Below are 26,334 nucleotides of genomic sequence, written 5' to 3'. Positions count from 1 at the left end.
CAGGAATAAATTCTAATTCAAATAATAATGATTCACTATTTTGATTTGCATCATTCACACCTGTAGTGCAGTACGAGAATAAAAAAATAACCAATGTTTTTCCGTGTACTACGTCTTCGCTTTGCCAGTTCTTCCACTGGTAGAAAGATTCTTGGGTAAGAATATAATATGTTATAATGTATAATGTACAAATATTATTTCTTCAAGAGTCACTGGTGCGGCGATAGCTGGTACTGCTATTGCAACTTATTTAAAAAACAATGAAATATACATGGCATCAAAGCTTCGACCAGCTGGAATATTCATGGCTGAGCCAATTACATCTAAAACGTTACTGGCGGCTAATCCTGACGATATGAAAACTAAAATGGAGCTGCTGGTTATGAAAATTCAAGCAGAATTTTGTCACGCATTACAAAACGAGGAATTTTTTGGGAAAAAATTCACTGTTGATCGTTGGGAACGGAAAGAAGGTGGAGGTGGAGTAACCTGTGTACTTCAGGACGGAGACGTTTTTGAAAAGGCCGGGGTCAATGTATCGGTCGTTCATGGTTTGCTACCAAAAGGAGCTATACAACAAATGAGATCACGAGGAAAAGAACTCGCTGAAGGCGATTTACCTTTCTTTGCCACAGGAGTCAGCGCTGTAATCCACCCACGTAATCCAATGATTCCCACAATTCACTTTAATTACCGCTACTTTGAAGTAACAGATTCAAAGGGCAATAAACAATGGTGGTTCGGTGGAGGTAAGTCAAATTGAAAATTTTATTGTAAATCGTTAAACATATTTTTTTAAGGAACGGACCTTACACCATATTACCTCAATGAGGAGGACGCACTTCATTTCCATCGGACTCTGAAACAGGCCTGCGATGAACATGATAATGATTATTATCCTAAATTCAAGGAATGGTGTGACAAGTATTTTTTTATTCCCCATCGAAATGAATGCCGTGGCGTAGGAGGAATATTTTTCGATGACTTGGATACACCAGATGAAGATAGCGCATTCGAATTCGTATCCAGTTGCGCACATTCTGTAATTCCGTCCTATCTTCCCCTTGTTCAGAAACATAAAAATGAATCATATGGCGACCGCGAACGACAATGGCAGTTGCTACGCAGAGGGCGTTATGTAGAGTTCAATCTTATCTATGACCGAGGAACAAAATTTGGTCTGTATACACCTGGAGCCCGATATGAAAGTATTTTGATGTCTCTGCCCTTAACTGCGGTAAGTCTCAAATTTGAAAAAAAAAACATTTTTTTCATGCGTGGACTCATCACTGCGATCAGTGATGACAGTATCGTTTATCTATTGTGATATCTCCCGGGTGTGCGCTGTTCTGCACCTAAATATGTATATTCAAGGGGCTCCGTAGCCGGAAGGTTACCGACAAGCTAGTGATAGTGATTTCGAATCTTAAAATCTGGCTATTCGATGTCAAAGTGACTTTAGCTTGGGTTTTTCTCAGGGTCCTCATGCTTCATGCTGAATTCTATATATCCCTGTTGGAGCCTCTTGAAAAATTCACTCTTATAGTTAAGTGTAATTGTCAGAGGAACGAAATAGTACTAGACAGTAAATAGTAGGGATAGGGACAGTACTGACAGTGAGGAACGAATATTGGTGAAGTAGAGCAAGCTTTGAAGGAAGAAGGCTAAACCCCAATAGCTCGCACAATAGCATCCATGTTCACGATTCTTGAAGTCTTCGGTTCTTACAACAAAAAATGACTGCAAATTCGCTGAGTGAAAAAAATTTTAACACGACTCGCGATTACTATGGTTAACCGTTGCGTGGAAGCCCATAACCTGTAGAGAAACACGAGTTGTTAACGCAATGACGGTTTATTAACAAAGAGCACGACTAAAATATACAAGGCTTAAATCGTGAACAAATAGTTGAACTCACACCAGAGCTAGTCCTATTTGTAGTAAACGTATAAATAAAAGTTTGCTAAGTTTACAGAACTAATGCTGGGTCTGTATTGTCAATTGCAAGGAAAATTGTACCATCCAAAGTGCGATATCGCTCATAAAAGTGCTATTTTGCATTAAATCGTTTCGATATCTTCAGCGTACTTTTTCGTTATCTTCCAAGCAATAAGAGCGCCGAAGATACCGAAACGATTTAATGCATAATAGCACTTTTATGAGCGATATCGCACTTTGGATGGTACAATTTTCCTTGCAATTGACAATATTTCAACATCATCATTATACCGTTATAAACTCATCTAAATCTTTGAGTGCCGTGAACACACACATAATTTCAATCACTCACCAAGAGATGTCGAGTTTTTTGGAGGTTGAATCAAAAGCTATTATAGTCGATAAGCGTGGTTTGATTATGTGCACTGACTATTGTTTGTTTAAGTCTTCTAAAAATCGTTATCGCTACTTGGATTTAGTGATCGGCATTACCTACTTTAACAGGCACCTTTATTCTTGTTTACGGCCGTATCCTGCATTCGTACGAATAGTTTGTTTCGAACGAATCGCGAAGCACTATTCTCGAATGAACAAAAGGAAGGCTGTTCGAATTGATTCGAACGTTCGAATTGATTCGAACGAAAACAAGAATACGGATCGGCTTAACTTTCGAACGAATATCATTCGAACGAAAACAAGAATAAGGGTGAGGATATGGTATCCAAAGTGTGCACCCTTAGTCTGCAGCATATATCAGCCCTGTCAACTGAAGTTTAACAAAGTGTTCAGTATTGAATTGAGTCTAAAGTAAAATATATCCAAGGTATTTTGCCGCAATCTAATTAAATCAGACACGGTCTACACGTATCCACTCGGCCCCGTTCGAACAAAAATTCTAGCCGCGACACGTAAGTTACAAATACGTCCGCGTTTTAACTATTCAAAAAATGCTGGTTCATTTTCGCGAAAAAATGCGTAACTTGAGATTTGCGATACCTAATGACGAAATTGCGGTACGAAATCACTTAATTACGTGAATTAAAGCGTTTAATATTACAAGCATTTTATTTCCTTGTGTTGCGATCAACATGTCAAATGTATCGCATGACGTTAATATGTCATGAGCAAGGAGTTTTAAGTTATGAGACATTAGGCCGTATGAATAGAACAGTTTACTATGCTTTTCCCGTTTAAATCGTATGGGAGCATTTGCTCTATATTTTTTATTCATACGGCCTATTATATACAAAAAATTTGTTTTTATTAATTTGAAAAATTTTTTTACAGAAATGGGAATACATGCATCTACCTCCGGTGAATAGCAAGGAAAGTGAATTAACACTTGTGTTGAGGAACCCTAGAGACTGGCTTAAAACAGCTCAATGAATTGCAAGGCATTTATTATTTCTACATTTTGTGTTAATGTACGAATACATTTTCTATCGGAGAAGGTCCATGGCAAGTCGTTCAGCTTCAGTCAACGTAATATCACTAACGTCCATAGCAATTTTACGTTTTTTGACAGCCCTGGAACGTTCCTTCGAAACTACTTTTGGCACTTTCTCGACAACTGTGTTTTGGTTTACATATATCTCATCGGGATCGGGCAACCAGCTTAAATCTACACTGTTTTCATCACTACTTCCGAAATGGTCTACACTGTCAAACTCATCAGGATCCTCTGATTTCCGTTTAAGTTTTTCTTTTTGTGCTACCCGTTTGGCCTTCTTCAGCATTTTATAGCGCTCTTTATCAGCTGCATCTCCTAACATTAGTTCTGCTCGCGCCTTTTCAATATCATAAACTTCGCTGTCTTCTTTCAACCCCGTCGCATCTCCAGTATCATCGAAAATAATTTTTTTATTCGTAACCAAGGCTTTTTTCATTAGGCTCACTTTAGTGCTCTTCTTTTTAGTGTTTGTATTTGACGTAAATTCAGGTGTTAATTCCTGGTTTGTAGATGTAATTCCGCAACTTTTAACGGTAAACAATTCGTCTCCACTGCTGCTTCCATCTTCATCAGCTAACAACACATTTACATCTGTGTGAAAATTTTTTGGCTTTCCACCTATTTTTGACAGGAATCGAACACGTGGTGTTACCAGCAAACCCAGTGATTTAGCATATTCCTCTAAGTCCAAACTTGATACATCAAAAACAGATTTATCTTTCATTAGAGCAACAGATTTTATGTATGCTACAAATGCACGTTTGGCGGTTTCCTTTAACTCCGGCGATTGTGCAAGAAAAGACTGAATTTTTATCAATGGCGAAAATAGTTGCTTTTCGTCTATTTGAATTTTGCTGATTGGTACTTTTGCTTCTTCTAACCGCTTAACTATTCCGTGTTCTTCTTGCGAATTTAAAACAAGCAAACTTTCTCCACTAGCATTTAAACGTGCGGCACGGCCTGCTCGATGGATATATTGGGTAGCATCTTCCGGACAGTCTAGTTGTACAACCCAGTTAACTTTCGGAAAATCTAACCCACGAGAGGCTATGTCTGTTGCCATTAAACATACATTGCTTCGTGTACAAAATTCCGCGTAAATTTTATTCCGTTTTTCCTGGTTCATACCTCCGTACAGCGGTAGTAAGAGAATGCTAGGGCGAAGTTTTTTGAATATTTCATAGAAGAATTTCACCTGGAAATAGAAAAAATGCTTGTGCATTCAAGTATATTTAAAATTACCATAAAATTGGCTTACCTGTTTGCAAGTGGCAAAAAACACAATAATTTTTTGCTTAGCATGAGCTTTCAGAAAAGACCACAGCATTGTAAGCTTATCTTTTTGTTCAATTACAACATAGTTCTGCTGCAATCGATTTGGTGTCGTGTACTGTTCTTTCTCATGAGGGGCAATATATACCGGGTCTTTTAAATTCAATCGAGCCAGATCTTTCACCGAATTTGTTTGTGTAGCCGAAAATAATAGTGTTTGCCTATCCAGTGGCAAGTTCTCTATAATCGAATTCATCGTTACTTCAAACCCCATATCCAAACAGCGATCCGCTTCATCCAAAACTAATATTTTTAGTTTTGTACTATCAAAAAGAGGATTTTGATCCATATGCTGCAGCAAACGTCCTGGAGTGCATATTATAATGTTTAATTGATGCAATCGAGGTTTCTCAAATTTCAAGTTTTGTCCACCGATTATCAGACCGGTGGTAAAATCGTGATGCGTGCCTATTTTAGCCACTGTCTCGAAGATTTGTAATGCCAATTCACGAGTAGGAGTTATTATTAAAGCACCAAGCCCATCTAAACGTGTCCATTGGTTAATGTAAAGTTTTTCAAAGACAGGTATAAGAAATGCCAATGTTTTTCCACTTCCGGTTTTAGCTGCAGCTAAAATATCTTTTCCTTGCAACGCCGGTAGAATAGATTCACGTTGTATGGCAGTTGGTATTTTATACTGGCCCTGTATCAAACCTCGTAATGTATTTTTCGAAAGAGGAAAATCCGAAAACGTGTAGTTTTTGTCGGCACTCACTGCATCAGTATATAGGTTGCTTAACCGAGAGATTTCTTTCGCTTCGTCGTTAATGGATATTTTCAACCGCTTACTTTTGTGTTTTGGTACTTTTAAATGTTGATTAATTCTTGCGTCTTTTTTAGATTTAGCCTGTTGCTTTTTTGTTTGAGACTTAGACATTGTGTAAAATTTTCATTGCACTTACGGAACTTAATTTACATTTAACTTATTTATGAAACCACTATTCCACACGACACAGTACAGTATCCGATTCCAATTTGGATTCTTTGACTTTGACAGACCATCAGAACCAAAAAAATGCTAGAATTTCAAGGGGTCTTCATTAAGGCATACAAGTGCGAGGTAATCAAAGATTACTTCTGTAATCTTGACGTCTTAGGGTTCGTTAAATATTACGTAGCACCAATAAGGCCGTTTTCATGATTCATGAAAACACCCTCTTATCACAGAGAACAGATTAACAGGCTCGAAGGAAGTAATCGATTTTTTGTGTGTAAAACTACGGGGTGAAGTAGCTGTCAAATTCATACATTTTCGATGTCCCACGCATAGGTACCAAAATGTTAATTTTGACAGGAACCAAAAAATTTGCTGGGAATTCCCCTTTACCGAGGACCATTTGAAAGTTGCTCTCTTCACTCCTACATGAGAAAGAGATAGCAACACACCATGCCCTTGGTGTAAAATCTGTCGGTAGCGCCCTCCAGAAATAGTTTGCCAAACGCATAAAAAAATATCCATGTACCTTTATCAATATTTCTTTGTGCTGGAGTTACATAGCAGCGATGGCAGCGACATCAAGATTTAGTTTGCCACTTACTTCTCGAGGGGTGCTCTATTGAAGGATTACTCGTAGATTACATAAAAACCTTTTACACACTTTTTGTCGATTACCTGGTAGTCTGTCTTCGATTTTCTTCAGGAGGGTGAAACTGTCAAAATTTCGTGGATTAAACATAAATGCAAAATTGCAACGAATGTAATATAAAGAGGTGTGGAAAACATTTATTTGTATTTAATGTATTTAATTATGAAAAATCCGAAAAATCGTTAATGACCGAAAGAACTATCAAATCAAATCGCACTAAATGATGGGGATTGCTTTTTTAGATCTACGTCACGGTTGATAGTGACCGGTCGATTCCACTAACATTACGATGAAATTGCTTCATTTCACTGATGCAACTTAATGAACATCGCCACACCCGTATATACTTCATTGGATGGCAAAATTGTTTTTGTTTAAGTAAAATTTACAGCGAGTTTTTGTAAAATTACAATAAAAATGCTAATATTTTTTGAAACGATGGTTCTACAATTGATGAAGGGACGGTAGGGGAAAGAAATGAAAATTTTTGGTGAAGGAGGGGAAGAGCAGAAAAGAAGGGGGGTATTGGTAGCTACGCTTAAACAGTAGTCATTTTGACTCCTACCTTTTGTCCAATGCTGGAAGGTGCATGAGTCGAACCAAGCTGTAATCTGAGATTATAACCGGATTCGAACCCACAACACCCGCCAGGGCATGTGGTTCGCTGGTACTTGTACCTTTAAACCATAGAGGCGCTGGACAAAAGGAGACTGCAAAATCCACTTATCAAGGAAGCGACGCGTTTGGCTGGGTTATCGACACATATTGTGCCGCTTCCTACATCAATTGCAGATTACCACCGAACGAGAAGTTTTAATCTAACTACTTTTTACTTTCAGAACGACGACACTATGCTGGCCCTTACGACTTGCAAGGTACTGCACGTGACGTTGTTCGTCTGTCAGCGTGTGTTAGCCTCCTTGTCGCTTCATACTTTCAGAGTGCACTCTGCAAAGAATCCACAGGAAATTTGGTGATATATTCGAAAATTTGGCTCTCCATATTCTTGAGGATAATGATGCGAACGATAAACATAGAATCGCTTTGATCAAGTTAATTGTTGAATATTACCTAAAAAGGGGACCGCCCAGCTAGCTTCGAGGTACGATGTTGGTCTAACAAGCCAGTCGTCGTATGTTCGAATCTCGGCTAGGCGGTGCTTGCTAGTTAGAGTCAGTAGGATTGTTGCACTGGCCCCGTAATTTTCCTGTACTCTAACAGCCGGCTGCGAAGTCTGTCGATAAAGAAGGGTAATGTCTAAAGACGGTATAAACCCATGGCTTTTTATTACCTAAAAAGGAGATTAGAACGGTATGCGAAAACTATTATTCCGTTCAAACTGAGTACTCGTAACAAGCTTACTGAGCTCATTTTATTTGAAGGTCACTAATTCTAATATAATTGAATAATTGTTGGTATTGTCAAGCAAATCGTTTATTAAAAAAGTGAACCATGAAACGAATTGTTATTGCATATGCTTACAATCCGAAGGTATCCTATATATACTCTAAAGGCCTCTCTATCATACGAACAAGTTGACTGACCCTTCGATGCCAGTTGCACTTTCAAACTGCGAAGTCAAGTTTAGTACAAAGTGAGCAATTAAACTATTTTGTAGATAATAATAACAATAATAAGTCTTATAAGTGTCCCATACATAACACCTTTACATTTAGCTAAGCTGAGGTGGTACAGCCAAATAAAAACAATAATTAGAATCGGAGCGTAAAGAGCAAAACATTCCTATCTGTTATTAATATCATTATTTTATTATTGCAAATCATCACTAAAAGCTGTTCAATTATCATCACATCGCATTGCAATACAACGGTATAGAAATAAAAGTAAAGCATTGATATTTTCAACATAAAATTTTTTAATTGCCAGAAAAAGGTTCACTGACAATCTATGACCTATTTACCCTATTTAAGTTGCTAATGGTGAACCAACCAAAAAGCGGATACCAAAATCGCAGGTACCAAAACCAATGAGTGGGACATGTACAATGTATGTAGTTTGACAGCCACACCACCCCGCTGATTTTCTTACACCCACTCGACACATTTCTGGCTTTAGTTTAAAAGGTCGCATAATCAACACTTTTGCATGGGTTATGCGACCTTTTGAAAACTAAAGCCAGATTTTAAAGATTCGGCAAAATTTACCGAAATCTAAGGTGTGAACCATTTCGCGAAATTTTCAACTTTTTGGTTAAAATTTGACAATTCAATAGTTATTTCACCTTCTGTCGAAAATAACCGTGCTCTGAAGCATGGTTATTTTTGACAGTTCGATGGTTATTCTGAGAGCCAATGAGATATGCACAGGTGAGGAAGAGAACTTTGATGTGTTTCACTGATTTTTCCTTGAATTTTTGACGTAGGACTACGTCTTATGGCAAGTTTTGAGATAGGGTGTCATTCCAAAAAATCGAAAAATGCGAGCGTCACGAAAAATGAAAGGTTTTGAGCGCTAATAGCTCAGCGGTTTTCCGATCGATTTTCAATATTCTTACACCAATCGATCGGAAAATCTTCTAAGAATTGACCCAAATGAAGAAAAGTATGGATTCTTGATGTTGAACTATTGAAAAATTGAAAATAATGAACCTATGTTTTACCAGAATTCTCGCTTCGTGATTGGTTGGAAGATCCTTTACGATGTCTAAACCTATACCAATTTGATATCTGTGCTTGGGAAGTAAGCCAAAACAACTGACAAAGTTTCCTCATTTCAACAAAATTTCTTAACACCGCGATTAAACCTAGACCATTTTGATGTCCTTGCTTGGGAAGTACGCCAGAAAGCGTGACAGAGCCGCCTCGTGCCAACAGATTTCTTACGAACGCGATTAAACCTAGTCCAATTTGATGTCTGTGTTAGGGAAGTGTGCCAGAAAAAATGATAGAAGTTCATTGCCCCAACAGATCGCAAATTCTTTACTGCGAGACGATTAAACCTCGGCGAATTTGATATCTGTGTTGGAAAAATGTGCTACAACTGTAGTGTTCGGTTATAATACCACTCTGTATGAATACACATGCTTGCCGTTTCATTAGAAGTGTAGTGAAAAGATGTGCTGTTAATAAAATAGGATTGAATTGGTAAAATCCCTTCAACGTGGGGAACCATGGGTAATAAAAACAATCTCTAATTTCAGTAAGGTAGCAGGAAAGCAATAGTTTGTGTTCTTGATTTTGTTAAATTGTTTTCAAATGCACAATCTTTTGAGAATTGAACGTATGCAATGTTACTACTTTGATAAATGTTACATACGACGCGTGTAGCATGTATATATGTTGCATATAGCACATATATATGAAGAATCGAATGATTACAAGCATGAATACATGCTACTATCACTACAAAGAGACTTATGTAGTCCTACGTCACCTATATATGCGGTCGTGTCTTGTACACAACCCCTCTGATTTTTTACGTAGGACTACGTCTTTGTTTACTATACTGCACCGAAAAAACTCTACACGTGCAATCAATGTGCAGATCACATAGATATTCTTCTGGTGCTAATCACTACCCAAGTAACCATAAGCATTAATCTAAAACCGTATATTGAAAATAATTCCGCATCCCTAGTGCCAAACTTTTGTATATTAGCAATCTTAATGCTTATAAAACCTATAATAACATTGTTGATGCATAGAAGCATTAACGTAAATCAGCATTAAAGAAAGCAATATATGCGCATATAACGTAACAATATAATGCATTTAGTCAATTGGGTTGTTTAACGGTATATGGGTTTTAATGGCATATGATGCAGATTGGCATAAAAAATAAGATAACATAAACCATTTGGATTTTTTTATTGTACAAACGTCAAAAAAATTTTTTTTAATGTCTAAAATGCCAGGTCAATATATAAGACTACATGCCATCGAAAAACCATTCGCGACACTCACTGCTTGATTCCCTGATAGTTTGTGACAACCTTACATTCAACATCAACTATAGTCCGCTGCGTTTACGAAAGATTTTGACATTTCTTGATGTCACCGTGATGAAATAATATCCCTGTTGAAATCATCTTACGTGTCTTATGCATGTTTTTCAGCGTAACTCACGAACGTCATTATATAAACGCGAGTGTCTTTTAATAAAAATTTAAAATAATGTTTTTTGTAATATCGAAGCTGTAGGCAATTTAAATGCAAAAATAAATTTTGTTATATGTTCCTGGAAGTGTTCTTCGTGCATAAATGTGTCTAAATGAGACATTTCTCATGCACTAAACAACCCAATTGCATTAAAATGAGCCGTAAGTGTTGATAAACGGCTTGTACTTGACTTCTTATTTTGCTATTCTACGGCCACTATTCGTGTCCTCTTCCATCCAACGAAAGCCGTCTTTTTCTACCCTATTGGTAATGCAGGACAAGTAACTATGCTATGAGAGGGAATATCACCAAGATTTAAATACGACTAATTTCAACTCACTCAATCACATCCGCTATGGTTCAGATAGCAAAGGTGCAAGGAAACGAATGAGGTAGCATGACTAACTCCCGGTTCGAGCCCTGTCTAGGTGGTAACATTATTCAGCATTTCAAAAAATGGTTCTGTTTATCCTGATCCTCTTGAGATGCAGCAAAAAAAATGGCTTGCTTTTTTAGTTTTTTAAATCCCGATCGAATATATTTTTATTTTCCATATCAAGCAAACGATATGCCGTCGATACTTTTTCGATACGTTGATAATGTAGACAAAATGGCATTTCGATTAAGCCTCAAACAAACACTGATAATGTTTATTTGATGCTTGTGGCGTAGCATTTTAATAACCCGCTATTTCGCCTTTTTAGCATTATGTGAGTTCTACAGAAGTATATAAAGACAAATATGCTTTTAATCATAGTTCTGTATGCTTATATAATGTTGTCCAAGGACTAGTGTTAAGTGCTTACTGGTTACTTGGGTACAGTTCCATAGGAATAACACATGAATCATATTCAATTGCAAAACCGTGGGTAAAACACTTTGAAATGATCTGATATTCACATCAACGCATCGTGAAAGCCACGTGAATTTCAAATAGAATGACTTTTAATAAGAGTTACCCTTTGATTAAACGTGTAAAACCAGTGAAATATTTCTAAAAACTAACACCTTAGTTTCATGTGGATTGCAACAGGATATGATCTAATGGTAAAACACGTGGATTTGCGGTGCTAAAACAGTGACTACCATGTTGATTGAAGGTTTGTTGGAAAAGCATGGTTGTTTAACGTGTTTGCCATATGAAATATTTCATTTCACGTTAAATTGAAGGGAAACACTTTTGATACCCGAATGATTGACATATGAAACAAGATTATTAATATTTGCACGTTGAAATTCATGTGTAAGATCTTATGGTAACGCCGTGTCTATTTTTATCAGTGTGGGACTGGATACCACCACAGAGAACAGACTACCAGCACAGAGAACAGATTAACAGGCTCGAAGGAATTAATCGATTTTTTGTGTGTAAAATCTGTCGGTAGCGCCCTCCAGATATAGTTTGCCACACGCATAAAAAAATATCCATGTACCTTTATCAAAATTTCTTTGTGCTGGAGTTACATATCAGCGATGACAGCGACATCGAGATTTAGTTTGCCACTTACTTCTCGAGGGGTGCTCTATTGAAAGATTACTCGTAGATTACATAAGAGTACAAGAGCCCCCCTTCTTACGCCCTCCTTAAAATTGCTCTCTTACCCCATTATAGAATTGCTGGTCCAACGACATATAAACTGTTCAGTTTCATTCAGTAGTTTATCAGTTATTGCCCTTTTTATGACTGTTTCGACTTCTGTGATAATCGTCCCATGAAACATCCCGTATTTCGCACTGTCAATGTGACAGTATAGTGACGTTTGGTTTGATCAACGTATGGACTGATATTTTTCAGCACAATCAAAATTTGATTTCACATTTCAATTTAATTTAATAGTTCACATTTCCATTTCCAGTACTTGTTTTGGCACGTGCAAGGTAAATAAATTCAGCCTGCTTATATAAATATACTAAGTCACGTAAATAAACAAAAAGTTTAACAGTATTTCTTTGCTCAGGTATGGCTAATATTTTGATGGAAGTGAAAAACCGTCGCGCTACAATCAATACAGTTTATCATGTGCTATATGGTTACTACTTTCTGGGGCTTAAAAAGGCACAGTTAGCTATAGTTTACAAGAAAAACAAGACCACAATTTCCAACTGGATCAAAAGATATGAGGAAGATGGGATCTTCAACCGAATCAAATATACCAGAGCAGCAGAAAAATTTGGAGCAGAAAAACGACGATGGCTAGTAGAACTTTACCAGTCTAAACCAACTACATTCCTGGACGAAGCAGCAAGACTCTTTTTTAAACATTTTCATGTAACAATTTCTATAGCTTCCATCTGTAGAATTCTTCATCACGAAGGAATGACATGGAAGACACTTGAACGAAGAGCAATACAAATACGTGAAAGTGATATTATCCGATATTATAATGAACTGTCAACTCTGCAATGGGACTACCACAACCTTTTATTTATTGATGAAGTCAGCTTCGATAACAAGGCTATGTTACGAACAAAAGGATTTGGAGTTCGTGGCAAACGACTTCTTTTTAAAGGAGAATTTGTTCGCAAACCTCGAGAATCTCTTTTATGTTTCGCCGGACAGGATGGCATGATAGAAGCTTGTCATACTGAAGGAACATTTACGCGATCTAAGTTTTTTGAGCATTGTAAAACGTTTGCTCTTCATAGTGGACATGTTCAATATCATCCCGGATTTTATTCTCTCTGGATCCTCGATGGGGCAAGAATTCATTGCGACCCCAATTTAGTTTATTATTTTAGGTCACTCGGGATACATGTCGTTTTCCTACCAGCTTACTGTCCCCATATGAATCCTATAGAAGTGCTTTTTGGATTGTGTAAGAAACGACTTCAACGTGAATATGATGAGTGTGGTAAAAACGACCTCAAGTACATAATTGCGAGAATTATGAAAAGCTTTTCCAATTATAATATGAATAACTTATTCCGAAAGTGTGGGTACTTGAAAGGCGGTAAGTTTGATCCAACTATAAATGATCGATCTGAATTGCCAGGGTTTGATTTTGAGGAAAATTGTACGAAAAAGGCTTCAATTTAGAAAAACAAATACATATAAAATTGTTCCAACATTCAACGAAGGAAATTATTTATTTTCGGATAATGTCACAAAAGTTACGTTTATTTCGCTATATTTTACATCGTTAAAAAATCTTAAATTGTGTGGTCAATATCTTCGGCATCCTGAACTTTAGATGAAATGGTACCGGAAAAATCACTCTCTTTTACATTCAAGGCTGACTCAGCAGAACTTATGAATGATTCTCCCAGTTGGCTCCTCAGCATCAAATTTTCCAAAAGACGTTCCATAACGGAAATTTGTCGCGTTTGCTCTTGATGCATATTTTTGACTGCAGTGAATGCATCCATAATCTTTTGAACGTCAGCTTGATAACCATCGTTAATATTGTGCGCAACACGATACTCGCGACGGATTCGTCGAATATGTTCGCCTTCACTAAACGAAAACAAATCCAAGCAGCTAGCTGTCGGAGGAGTCGCATCATTCTTTAATGATTCATGTTGATAAGCCGGTGCAGTTAATATTGTATTTGCCCAGATGTTCCACGCTATTTCGTGTCCATTCCAAAGATGTCCGTGCATCAGTCGTAACTCTTTTGCCAGCTCCTGAGCGTGTTCAGTAGTAGCAGCACCTCCCCGATTTTTTGGAACTGTATCGATCAAAGTTTTTTCCACTTTCTTCCACACAGCCTTGGAGTTTACGGTCAGTGAGTATTTATGGAGCAGTAACTCTACGGAAGATTTAGTTCGCCAGTTTTGCAGAATTTTTGTTGTTATTTTATCCACAGTCATTGTTCGACGATTTTGTTTATCGTAGAACAACGCAAAATGAACTAAATCTGTTTCGTCAATTGCTTTCTTCGTGCTCCAGGTGTAGGTTACACTACCTTCGTCATCACAAACAGCTACAATGTGTCGTATGAGATGCTTTTTGGCCTTCTCCCAAACACTGTGCAAGAATTCATCAACGCTATTAGCGCGTATAACCCATGTTTCGAGTTCCTCACCAGAAGTTTGTCCTTTAAAGTCGCGTAAAGACACAACAAGACTGACAGAAAATAAAGTAGTTGCTTTGTCTTCGTCCGATGTACAGGATTTTTCGCAACTGTGATCCAAGCAATCGCCTTCCTCACTGATTTCCGTTCCAAGATTCAAAGCATCGTATTCTGTATTCTCATCTTCGAGCTCGTCGGGATCTAATAAATGCTCCTCGGCATATGCTTCTTCATTGTTGTCATCCTTATCAATATCACCATCGTCTTGAATCGATTCCATATCAAAAAAAATCAGATGGGTTGTGTACAAGACACGACCGCGTCTCTTTGTAGTGATAGTAGCATATATTCATGCTTGTAATCATTCGATTCTTCATGTATACATGCTATATGCAACCTATATACATGCTACATGCGTTGTATGTAACATTTATCAAAGCAGTAGCATTGCATACGTTCAATTCTCAAAAAATTGTGCATTTGAAAACAATTTAACAAAATCAAGAACACAAACTATTGCTTTCCTGCTACCTTACTGAAATTAAAGATTGTTTTTATTACCCATGGTTCCCCACGTTGAAGGGATTTTACCAATTTAATCCTATTTTATCAACAGCACGTCTTTTCAATACACTTCTAATGAAACGGTAAGCATGCGTATTCACGGGAAACTAGCAGTCATTGACTTTTCGTCGGAGAGCCCAATTTCGGAAGAAGTTTTTCGGTCCAAAAGCGGGATTGTGTTTATGAAAATGTATATACTGCATTCTCTTGCCAATCTGAACACAGCGAATATATTTTCATAAACCGAATTTTTGTTTCAAACAAAAAAAAAACTGGTTTTGAAATTGGCAGAATGGAAGATGACTAATTTCACCTTGATACAGAGTCGTATTATAACCGAACACTACAGCTGTAGCACATTTTTCCAACACAGATATCACATTTGCCGAGGTTTAATCGTCTCGCAGTAAAGAATTTGCGATCTGTTGGGACAACGAACTTGTCATTTTTCCTGGCACACTTCCCTAACACAGACATCAAATTGGACTAGGTATAAACGCGTTCGTAAGAAATCTGTTGGTACGAGGGGGCTTTGTCACTCTTTCTGGCATACTTCCCAAGCAAGGACATCAAAATGGTCTAGGTTTAACCGCGGTGTTGAGAAATCTTGTTGAAATGAGGAAACTTGGTCTCTTGTTTTGGCTTACTTCCCAAGCACAGATATCAAGTTGGTATAGGTTTAGATCATCGCAAAGAATCTTCCAACCAATCACGAAGCGAGAATTCTGGTAAAACATAGGTTCATTATTTTCAATTTTTCAATAGTTAAACATCAAGAATCCATACTTTTCTTCATTTGGGTCAACTCTTAGAAGATTTTCCGATCGATTGGTGTAAGAATATTTAAAATCGATCGGAAAACCGCGGAGCTATTAGCGCTCAAAACCTTTCATTTTTCGTGACGCTGGCAATTTTCGATTTTTTGGAATGACACCCTATCACAGAGAACAGACATCCAGGCTGGCATACCCAACCTGTGTAAATTTTTGTAACGGCCATTTCGAAATAACCCCTCGTTCACGTTGAAGTTACCCGAAGTTACCCCTCACATTTGTTAGGTTGGCGATTCGTTTGATGGCGGCGCCACCCGTAAGCGTCTGTCAAAACTGAAATCCAATATATTTCTTTCCCTTTTTTACTTATGCAAAAACCAAAAAAACATCAAAAGCTCATCAGTAAACAAACCGAACGATGGTTTGTTGTTACTATCGAAACTAGTGTGGTATCGATAGTATCGTCAAACTTCATTGTTAGAAATGATTTGCGATTTGTGACACACACGTGGAAAAATTCCGTCTCCTTTTGATGTTATCGTGTTGTTATGCTAATTATCATTATTATTACTGTTGATGTTTGACTAGTTTTGTTCGAAATAGTATCCGTCAAATCATCGATAAATAGCCCCGTAATATCGATAGTTATTTCAAGTGTTATCTCTCATCGTTAATTGACGGAAATACTTGACGGTGATTGACAGTCAATTTAGTTTGGCGATTCGTAGGCTAGGCGGCGTTTGATAACTGTTGTAATTTTAACGGTTTTTCGTTTGAATTTTTACACAGAAAATTACGAAAAATTTGTTCTAGCTTGGATGTCTGTTCTCTGTGACCCTATCTCAAAACTTGCCGTAAGACGTAGTCCTACGTCAAAAAAATTCCGAGAGAAAATCTATAAAATATTCAATTAAATCAACTAACTAAAACTTACAAGCTGCGAAAATAACTTACCAATTTGTTTCAATTGGCAAAAATTCCAGAGGCAGAGATTTCTACTTCACTCCAAGAAAACGAAATTATGCTCGATGAATGTAAACAATTCAAATGTCACAGACAGCCAACGTAATTGAAAATAAGGTACAGCAGTTGGATTTATCCAAACTAAAGCTTTTGTTCGTGCAAATGCGTAACATGCAGGTGAATCAATTTGCAGGCTGTCACAGAGATTCTCTGTGGTAATATTAAAGCTCCTAAATTATTCCAACTCTAAAATAGTAAGAGTTACGATCTAACAACAGCTAACATTCATTTATCGAAACGCTTTTGGATTAGGATTTATGGTCGTGTAAAAAATGAACAAATTCGGCACCTTTCCCTTTCAGTTTATTTACGTTGAGCGAAATCGTGTGCGAGATTCGACTGTGATAATCGTGTAAATCGGGGTAGTCTAAATAGGGGCAAATGTCGCAATATTAGCATTTGAAATCTTTCATTCAAACGTTACACTTCTATTTTCGTTTTCACAAAGTGCTATCACAGAGAACAGATTAACACGCTCGAAGGAAGTAATCGATTTTTTGTGTGTAAAATCTGTCGGTAGCGCCCTCCAGAAATAGTTTGGCAAACGCTTAAAAATATATCTATGTACCTTTATTAATATTTCTTTGTGCTGGAGGTACATACCAGCGATGGCAGCGACATCAAGATTTAGTTTGCCAGTTACTGCTTGAGGGGTGCTCTATTGAAGGATTACTCATAGATTACATAAAAAACTTTTACACACTTTTTGTCAATTACCTGGTAGTCTGTTCTCTGTGGTTAATATACGTTTTATAAGCATTAAGATTGCTAATATACAAAAGTTTGGCACTTGGGATGCAGAATTATTTCCAATATACAGTTTTGGATTAATGCTTATGGTTACTTGGGATGACATCATTTGCTTATGCAGACAATGCATATAAACACGATTTGTTTATACTGATCTAGCGTGTTTAATCTGTTTCAAAATGCGTTTTCCCAACAATTATGGTAGAAATCTGATCGGAGAATGAAATATTCGGTGCTTGCAACTGCCGACTGAATCAAACCACCAAAACAATAACTTTAGACGTTGTCGACTGTTAGTTTCGTAATTTTTATCGTACTTTTTTGGCCTTTTCAGTCTTTTACGGAAATTAGAACTGGCTTTTTCAATTCACTCCGACGTTTCGACTATTTATTTTAGTCTTTTTCAAGGATAGCTATAATATTTTGTCATGTTTGTTTTAGTTATAAATGTCTTTTGTTTCGATTGTACCTACAGTTGTCTCAGTTCGTCGTTAAAAATCTTTAATTTTAAGAATGTAAATGTCTTCTTTAGTTTTTCTGTGCATATCTGTCGTCTGCAAAAGATTAATATTTATAGTCTGTCTCAGTTTAGTACAGTTTGTTGGTGCAAAAACCTTTCCAAAAACTTCGCTACTATCATAGTTGAACCTACTTTTCAAACTTCGCACACTAACTGTTTTCACCGTTGCTATCTAATTGGGAAGGGGTGGTAGGGAAATTGTGCTTCTGAGTGGGTTTTATGGAGGCTAGTATCCCTGCGTATGTATGGTTTAATCCATCTACGTCGCTCCGTCTGTTGATTGTATTGGGTGTATTGTAGATATGGCACATTTCTAATATTGGGAGAGCTTTTTTCTTGTAACTGCGATCGACTATTTTGGTGTTGGGTAGATCAAATCTGTGGTTGTTATCTATGCAGTGTTCTACGAGAGCGGTTTTTTCTCTGAGAGCTCTTATCTGGTTATCAGCTGTTGTGAGTCCGTTTTTTATAAACTTGTCCAGCTGATTGATAGTGGTTTGGTGGCCAGAGAGTCTTGTTTTGAGATGGTTGGTTGTCATCCCAATGTATATTGACTCACATTCTCTACATTTGGTACTGTAAATGACGTTGTGTTGCATTAGTGTTGGAAGAGTGTCTTTAATTGGTGGGAGGAGAGCACTTAGATTATTGGTGTTTGAGTATGCAATTTTGATATCACCAAGTTCTCTTTTGAGAATTTTGGCAATTCGAGGTGATAAGTCTGCTATGTGTGGGATTGATCTGTAAAGTTGTGTGGGTTGCTTTACTAGAAATGGTTGCTGGTTAGATGGTATTTGGCTTTCTCGATCTTCTGGTGATGATGCTGTCTGGGTAGGCGATGGTCTATGGATGGCTGGCTGTTGGTTGGACGTCGTTGTATTGCTGGATTTACATGGTGTGTTCGGTGGTGGTGGCGGTGGTGGCGGTGGTGGGCTTGGTGGTGGGCTTGGTGGTAGGTTCAACTATGATAGTAGCGAAGTTTTTGGAAAGGTTTTTTCACCAACAAACTGTACTAAACTGAGACAGACTATAAATATTAATCTTTTGCAGACGACAGATATGCACAGAAAAACTAAAGAAGACATTTACATTCTTAAAATTAAAGATTTTTAACGACGAACTGAGACAACTGTAGGTACAATCGAAACAAAAGACATTTATAACTAAAACAAACATGACAAAATATTATAGCTATCCTTGAAAAAGACTAAAATAAATAGTCGAAACGTTGGAGTGAATTGAAAAAACAATAACAAAGAACAGGGTAGCCAGCTAACACAAGCTCCAGCATATTTAGGGTTACCAGTTGTTCAAATTAAAAGCTAACCCCGTTAGTTTGCATGAGGAATCGTTCAAACGAACGGGGGTCCACTGTATGTATAATTTCTGCTAATTGTTTCGCAATTTTGCTGAGAAGAGAGCTTTGAGCAATAATGCTATGCGTAACATTCAAGGGGTCGGTCACTCGGCACAGCCGTTTTTATGTTAGGCGACTTGAAACGAACCGAACTGTGCCGATGGTGTACAGAAAGTGCCGAACTACAAGATTTGTTAAATTCGTTAAAATCTGATAGATCTGGCAACCGTGCGAGATGATTTTGACAACTGGTAGTGCTCCCATATCATATGTAAAATTGAACCGGAGATGTGTAAAGCCGTATAAATGTTATTTTTATAAGGCTTTAGAGGTGTGCCGTTTTGATATCTCTGCGGTGCCGGGGCACTATGTGCTGAGTGTCCGACCCCTTGGTAACATTATAGCTGTGAGTTCGACTCTCCTTCGCTAAGCCTATATTTTTGGCCTAATATCAAGAATTTTCAAATTGCCTGAATCTACATTTCTCGCATTAAGCATTTATTCTTCCCCAACATATAGATAAAAATTTGATGAAATTGAAAAAAAAACTAATATATATAATATTACCCAAAAACCCGACATTTCTGGCTTTAGTTTTCAGAAGGTCGCATAATGCATGCAAAAGGGTTGATTATGCGACCTTTTGAAAACTAAAGGCAGATTAGTGAGCTGAATTTAAATAAATTGGTCGATGATAAATCAGACCGGACCAAGTCGCAAAATAAAAGAAAAAAGAGTTAATGACAGCAAACGATAAAGAATTTTCTAAGCTACATTTTACTCTAATCAGACTACATAAATATTTCAAACAGCCAGAATAATGAGTTGATTTCGAACGATTGATTGCTATAAATCATACAGAGCAAATTTTGAACGCGATTTTCTCGAAATCAGAGCACCGAACAGTTTGACAGGCTCGAAGAAAGTAATCGATTTTTGTGTGCTAAATCTGCCGGTGGCGCCCTCTAGATATAGTTTGTCCAACGCATCAGAAATATGCATGCACCTTTACCAATATTACTTTGTGCTGGAGTTACATATGTGCGATGACAGCGACATCATGTTTTAGTTTGCCACTTATTGCTCGACGGGTGCTCCGGTGTAATGCGTAGATTTCATAAAAGGCTTTTTACACACTTCTCGTCAATTACCTGTTAGTCTGTTCTCTGCACCCTATTGGCAGGCAAGCATGTTTTGGGAGTCAACATGATAGCGTGAGCAGAAATGAGACAACACTTCGTCACTACGTTTCACTCGACTACCTCGACAGTGTTTTGGGCCCGCTGTCAAATTTTGAGCCCGGGACATTCGATCCAGTCGCTGTCACTTACTGCAGCTCGATATACAGATGTCAATAGGGTGGTTCTCTGTGATCACAGTTTGGTCACTTGGTTCAGTCTGACTTAACACCGACCAACGACTGTGTCATAATCATCGGCAGAGCGATCGAGCGTGTATATACACACACTTAATACCGAAGTCGGTAAAACTTTACCGAAATCTAAACAGCTGAACGTTCGGTAAAATTTTTTATGATGCCAAACATTACTAAAGATCCGCAAACGTGGATATGCACAAAAATGAAATTTTTACCGATCGAACGTTCAGCTGTTTAGACTGTGAACCATTTCACGAAATTTTTAACTTTTTAGTTAAAATTTGACAGTCCGATAGTTATTTCTCCTCGAGTGGTTAAAACACAGAGAACAGACTACCATCAGGTAATCGACAAAAAGTGTGTAAAAGGTTTTTATGTAATCTACGAGTAATCTTTCAATAGAGCACCCCTCGAGAAGTAAGTGGCAAACTAAATCTTGATGTCGCTGCCATCGCTGATATGTAACTCCAGCACAAAGAAATTTTGATAAAGGTACATGGATATTTTTTTATGCGTGTGGCAAACTATATCTGGAGGGCGCTACCGACAGATTTTACACACAAAAAATCGATTACTTCCTTCGAGCCTGTTAATCTGTTCTCTGTGTATTAACATTGTTGATGCATAGAAGCATTAACGTAAATCAGCATTAAAGAAAGTAATATATGCGCATATAACGTAACAATATAATGCATTTAGTCAATTGCATTAAAACGAGCCGTAAGTGTTGATGAACGGCTTGTACTTGACTTCCTATTTTGCTATTCTGCGGCCACTATTTGTGCCCTCTTCAATCTGACGGTTGCCGTCTTTTTCTAGAGGTGCAGGACAAGTAGCTATGATATGAGAGGAAATATCATCAAAATTTAAATACGACTAATTTCACCTCACTTAATCACATCCGCTATGGTTTAGATAGCAAAGGTGCAAGGAAACGAATGAGGTTGCATGACTAACTCCCGGTTCGAGACCTGTCTAGGTGGTAAGATTATTCAGCATTTCAAAAATGGTTCTGTTTATCCTGCTCCCCTTGAGATGCAGCAAAAAAAAATCGCTTGCTTTTTTAGTTTTTTAAATCCCGACCGAATCTACTTGTATTTACCATAACAAGCAAACGATATGCCATCGATACTTTTTCGATACGTCGATAATGTAGACAAAATGACGTTTCGCTTAAGCCTCAAACAAACACTGATAATGCTTATTGGATGCTTGTGGCGTAGCATTTTAACAACCCGCTATTTCGCCTTTTTAGCATTATGTGAGTTCTACAGAAGTATATAAAGAAAAATATGCTTTTAATCATAGTTCTGTATGATTATACAATGCTGTCCAAGAACTAGTGTTTAGTGCTTACTGGTTACTTGGGATATTGAGAATGATATTTGAACCATTTTTAATTTGCACGTCGTGCAAACCAACGGGGTTCAAATTAAAAAGTGGTCAGATTAAAAACGGTCAAACGAAAGGGGGTCCACGGTATACCCCCACCACAGAGAACAGAACCACGTAATTGAGCAAAAGTGTGTAAAAGGCACCCTATTGGCATCTCTATATCGAGCTGCAATGAGTGACAGCGTCACACTGATAAAAATAGACACGGCGTTACCAAGAGATCTTACACATGAGTTTCAACGTCCAAATATTGATAATCTTGTTTCATTTGTCAATCATTCGGGTATCAAAAGCGTTTCCCTTCGATTTAACGTGAAATGAAATATTTCATATGGGAAACACGTTGAACAACCATATTTTTCCAACAAACCTTCAAACAACATGGTAGTCACCAGGGCCTTTAATTATCACCGAATTTCAAACAAAACAGAAAATCTTTTTTCTTAGCATACATTGTTTTTTATGCCTCTGAGTTTCGTATGTACAACTGCACAGTGATTTTCATCATAGTATACAAGTTCAATATATCGTGAAAATAGAACAGCAGAAAGTGATTTTCAAACCCAGAAGGTGATATTCACTTCAGGAAAAAAATAATTTTAAATGCAGTAAATGAAAAGAAAAATCTTATGTCCAACAGCTGAACGCAATAGATGCTAAATAACAACATAAATTTTTTTTATTGATTTTCACTGCTCAAACGTGAATATCAGTTTGTTACTATATCACAGGGCGCTGATATTCTATATTCTCGTGCATGAAGTTCATGCTTGCTGTATATAGTTATTATGTACGTTTGATCAAAGCAAGCAGATTTTCAATGCAAGGTAGACTGATAATCCAGAAGTTTGAACGTTATGCTGATGAATATTAACAGCACTGGTAGTCACTGCTATCGCACTACAAATTCACGTATTTTACCATTAGATCGTATCCTGTTGCAATCCGCATGAAATTAAGGTGTAAGTTTTTATAAATATTTCACTGGTTACTCTTTTGAAATGTAATTCTATTTGAAATTCATGTGGCTTTCACGATGAGTTGATGTGAATATCAGGTCATCTGAAAGTGTTTTACCCATGGTTTTAACATTGAATATGATTCATGTGTTATTCCTATGAAACTGTAGTGATTAGCACCAGGAGAATATCTATGTGATCTGCACATTGAACGCACGTGTATAGTTTTTTCGGTGCAGGATGTCCCGGGCCACCCAAGTAACAATTTCAGGCTGATCAAACGCTTTTATAGCTGATTTTATTCAACCTGTGACTGAATTATGGTTTAGGTTTAGAAATAAAAACCTTTTTTCAGCCCCTAAACATCTAAATCTGGTGATTTTATCAAGCTTCAGGCTAATTGATGGCTGCTTTCGAAGCTGCAATGAAGCTTAATAGAAACTGTTTTGCGCTTTTAAATAGCCAATTTGCGCAATGCTGTCAATTCTATTTTTAGAACGAGAAATAGTTTTGCAACATGCTTTTCCAGCCGCTTAATCAACGATTCATCAACCTTTATGCAGCCAAAAAAAAATCTATTTTTAAATTTAAAAAAATGGAACGCGTCATTTTTATTTTGCCGTGAACATTGTCGAGCGCGATATTTTTAATTTCGAATAACTTTAATTCGTATAAGTAAGCTAACTAATTAAAAATGCATGTCTTTTTTCCGGGAATTGAACCCGCCATCTTTTGATCCATAAGCACTCACCGTATGATCCGCCCCATTTGCATCTGCAGAACAGACAGTGAAAATATCTTTACACCTGAAGCCTAGCCCGCCTAGCGTGAAGCAGTCGATAATGTCGATAACTGACAAACTTTTGCTGTCAGCCGAATTGCGAAATTCTATGATCTGACAGTATGTGTGCTGTGAGCCGAAAGAAAACTTGGTAGAAGTTTATAAAGCCACTTTAACACCCTTAAGCAGCCTTCAAGTAGTTTGAAAGCTGCGAGTCTAATGAAAGCTCCCACTCTACACTTTAACACCTCTAAGCAGCCGTAAAACGGTTTGATGTTTATGGCTGTTTAGAAGCAGATTGTTTAGCAAAAAAATCCGCTATTAAGCTTTTTTATCAGCTTTTAGGAGAGAACTGGTTCGAAAAACTTAAAGTAGCTTGCACATCGCTTATTTAAACACCATTTGAGCGGTTACTTTATGCAGCTTTGATCGCTTTAAACCAACCCGTAAACAACCATTGCTCTTGCAATTCAGCTATCATTGTTACTTGGGCAGGGATGAAAAAAATCGCTTCTAGCGATCAAGATCATAGAACCGATCAGATTCAGATAAGCGACAAACACTTTGTCGCGATCCGTACAGATTATGATAAACCTCATGTCAGATCATGTTCATTGCATGATTGCGTTGAGAAATATAACAGATACAGGCGACGATTGGTTGTGTGCAACGTATATGAATCACAATACAAACAACATGGGTGACCTTTTTTCTTGCAGCTAGGTAAGATGTAACACTGTGATCGACTGCTGAGACTGTTTAGCGAGCAAAATCTTGTGATCAACCCTAAAGATTCACTGTTTGTCATGATCTGTACGGATCGTGATCTGTGCGTGTGGCGATAACTCTCAGATTTGATCAAAATCACTGACCTTCCATTCCTGTCCCGGGCTCAAAATTCGACAGCGGGCCCAAATCAGACTGCTGGCAGTTGAGTATAACGCAGTGGCGAAGTGCTATTTCATTTTCGCACACACGAGATGTTGGCAACGAAAAGATGATTGCATGCCGATGGGATGGTTAAAGGTTTTGACGTAGGACTACGTCTTACGGCAAGTTTTGAGATAGGGTGTCATTCCAAAAATTCGAAAAATGCGAGCGTCACGAAAAATTAAAGGTTTTGAGCGCTAATAGCTCAGCGGTTTTCCGATCGATTTTCAATATTCTTACACCAATCGATCGGAAAATCTTCTAAGAATTGACCCAAATGAAGAAAAGTATGGATTCTTGATGTTGAACTATTGAAAAATTGAAAATAATGAACCTATGTTTTACCAGAATTCTCGCTTCGTGATTGATTACTGATTGGAAGATTCTTTACGATGATCTATACCTATACCAATTTGATATCTGTGCTTGGGAAGTAAGCCAAAACAAGTGACAAAGTTTCCCCATTTCAACAAGATTTCTTTACACCGCTGTTCAACCTAGACCATTTTGAAGTCCTTGCTTGGGAAGTACGCCAGAGAGAGTGACAAAGCCCCCTCGCGCCAACAGATTTCTTACGAACGCGATTCAACCTAGTCCAATTTGATGTCTGTGTTAGGGAAGTGTGCCAGAAAAATGACACAAGTTCGTCGTCCCAACAGATCACAAATTCTTTACTGCGAGACGATTAAACCTCGGCGAATTTGATATCTGTGTTGGAAAAATGTGCTACAGCTGCAGTGTTCGGTTATAATACGACTCTGTATGAATACGCATGCTTGCCGTTTCATTAGAAGTGTAGTGAAAAGATGTGCTGTTGATAAAATAGGATTGAATTGGTAAAATCCCTTCAACGTGGGAAACCATGGATAATAAAAACAATCTTTAATTTCAGTAAGGTAGCAGGAAAGCAATAGTTTGTGTTCTTGATTTTGTTAAATTGTTTTCAAATGCACAATCTTTTGAGAATTGAACGTATGCAATGTTACTACTTTGATAACTGTTACATACAACGCATGCAGCATGTATATATGTTGCACATAGCATGTATACATGAATAATCGAATGATTACAAGCATTAATACATGCTACTATCACTACAAAGAGACTTACGTAGTCCTGCGTCACCTCATATATGGTCGTGTCTTGTACACAACCCCTCTGATTTTTATGTAATCAACGAGTAATCCTACGATGAAGCACCCCTCGAGCTGTAAGTGGCAAACTAAAACTTATGATGTCGCTGCCATCGCTGCTATGTAACTCCAGCACAAAGTAATATTGGTACAGGTGCATGCATATTTTTTATACGTTTGGCAAACTATTTCTGGAAGGCGCCACCGGCAGATTTTACACACAAAAAATCGATTACTTTCTTCGAGTCTGTTAATCTGTTCTCTGTGCCGCAACCACAGAGAACAGATTAACAGGCTCGAAGGAAGTAATCGATTTTTTGTGTGTAAAATCTGT

At 37.5% G+C, this 26,334-nt stretch overlaps 4 protein-coding genes across 4 annotated transcripts; 2 read left to right on the top strand and 2 right to left on the bottom strand.

The window, feature by feature from the left end:
- The first annotated feature begins 38 nt into the window (after positions 1–38).
- Positions 39–3,415, top strand: LOC128744758 (oxygen-dependent coproporphyrinogen-III oxidase). Its single transcript, XM_053841976.1, has 4 exons — positions 39–155; positions 208–749; positions 801–1,237; positions 3,226–3,415. Exons 1-4 carry the CDS (start codon positions 94–96, stop codon positions 3,322–3,324), a joined length of 1,140 nt encoding a protein of 379 aa, XP_053697951.1. The 5' UTR covers positions 39–93; the 3' UTR covers positions 3,325–3,415.
- Positions 3,309–5,682, bottom strand: LOC128744757 (probable ATP-dependent RNA helicase DDX10). The gene is made up of 2 exons (XM_053841975.1): positions 4,647–5,682; positions 3,309–4,583 (listed from the first exon to the last, which is right to left on the bottom strand). Exons 1-2 carry the CDS (start codon positions 5,595–5,597, stop codon positions 3,378–3,380), a joined length of 2,157 nt encoding a protein of 718 aa, XP_053697950.1. The 5' UTR covers positions 5,598–5,682; the 3' UTR covers positions 3,309–3,377.
- Positions 5,683–12,044: 6,362 nt separating this feature from the next.
- LOC128743436 (uncharacterized) lies at positions 12,045–13,482 on the top strand. Its single transcript, XM_053840010.1, has 2 exons — positions 12,045–12,302; positions 12,383–13,482. The coding sequence occupies exon 2, from the start codon at positions 12,385–12,387 to the stop codon at positions 13,459–13,461; it is 1,077 nt and encodes a 358-aa protein (XP_053695985.1). The 5' UTR covers positions 12,045–12,302; positions 12,383–12,384; the 3' UTR covers positions 13,462–13,482.
- Positions 13,483–13,574: 92 nt separating this feature from the next.
- Positions 13,575–14,717, bottom strand: LOC128739930 (uncharacterized). Its single transcript, XM_053835431.1, has one exon. It carries the CDS (start codon positions 14,715–14,717, stop codon positions 13,575–13,577), a length of 1,143 nt encoding a protein of 380 aa, XP_053691406.1.
- Between the last annotated feature and the right edge of the window lie 11,617 nt (positions 14,718–26,334).

Source organism: Sabethes cyaneus, chromosome 3, assembly GCF_943734655.1.
Source record: "Sabethes cyaneus chromosome 3, idSabCyanKW18_F2, whole genome shotgun sequence".
Classification (NCBI taxonomy): Eukaryota; Metazoa; Arthropoda; class Insecta; order Diptera; family Culicidae; genus Sabethes; species Sabethes cyaneus.
This window is presented reverse-complemented; position numbering and strand designations above follow the sequence as displayed.

What these genes read in the sequence shown, in the direction of transcription:
- LOC128739930 (XM_053835431.1), bottom strand. Translation starts at nt 14,717, where the DNA reads ATGGAATCGATTCAAGACGATGGTGATATTGATAAGGATGACAACAAT.
- LOC128744758 (XM_053841976.1), top strand. Translation starts at nt 94, where the DNA reads ATGTTTTTCCGTGTACTACGTCTTCGCTTTGCCAGTTCTTCCACTGGT. An exon ending in ACTGGTAGAAAGATTCTTGG is followed by an intron (nt 156 to 207) that starts GTAAGAATATAA and finishes TATTTCTTCAAG; the next exon opens with AGTCACTGGTGCGGCGATAG. An exon ending in ACAATGGTGGTTCGGTGGAG is followed by an intron (nt 750 to 800) that starts GTAAGTCAAATT and finishes TATTTTTTTAAG; the next exon opens with GAACGGACCTTACACCATAT.
- LOC128744757 (XM_053841975.1), bottom strand. Translation starts at nt 5,597, where the DNA reads ATGTCTAAGTCTCAAACAAAAAAGCAACAGGCTAAATCTAAAAAAGAC. An exon ending in TTTTTGCCACTTGCAAACAG is followed by an intron (nt 4,584 to 4,646) that starts GTAAGCCAATTT and finishes TTCTATTTCCAG; the next exon opens with GTGAAATTCTTCTATGAAAT.
- LOC128743436 (XM_053840010.1), top strand. Translation starts at nt 12,385, where the DNA reads ATGGCTAATATTTTGATGGAAGTGAAAAACCGTCGCGCTACAATCAAT.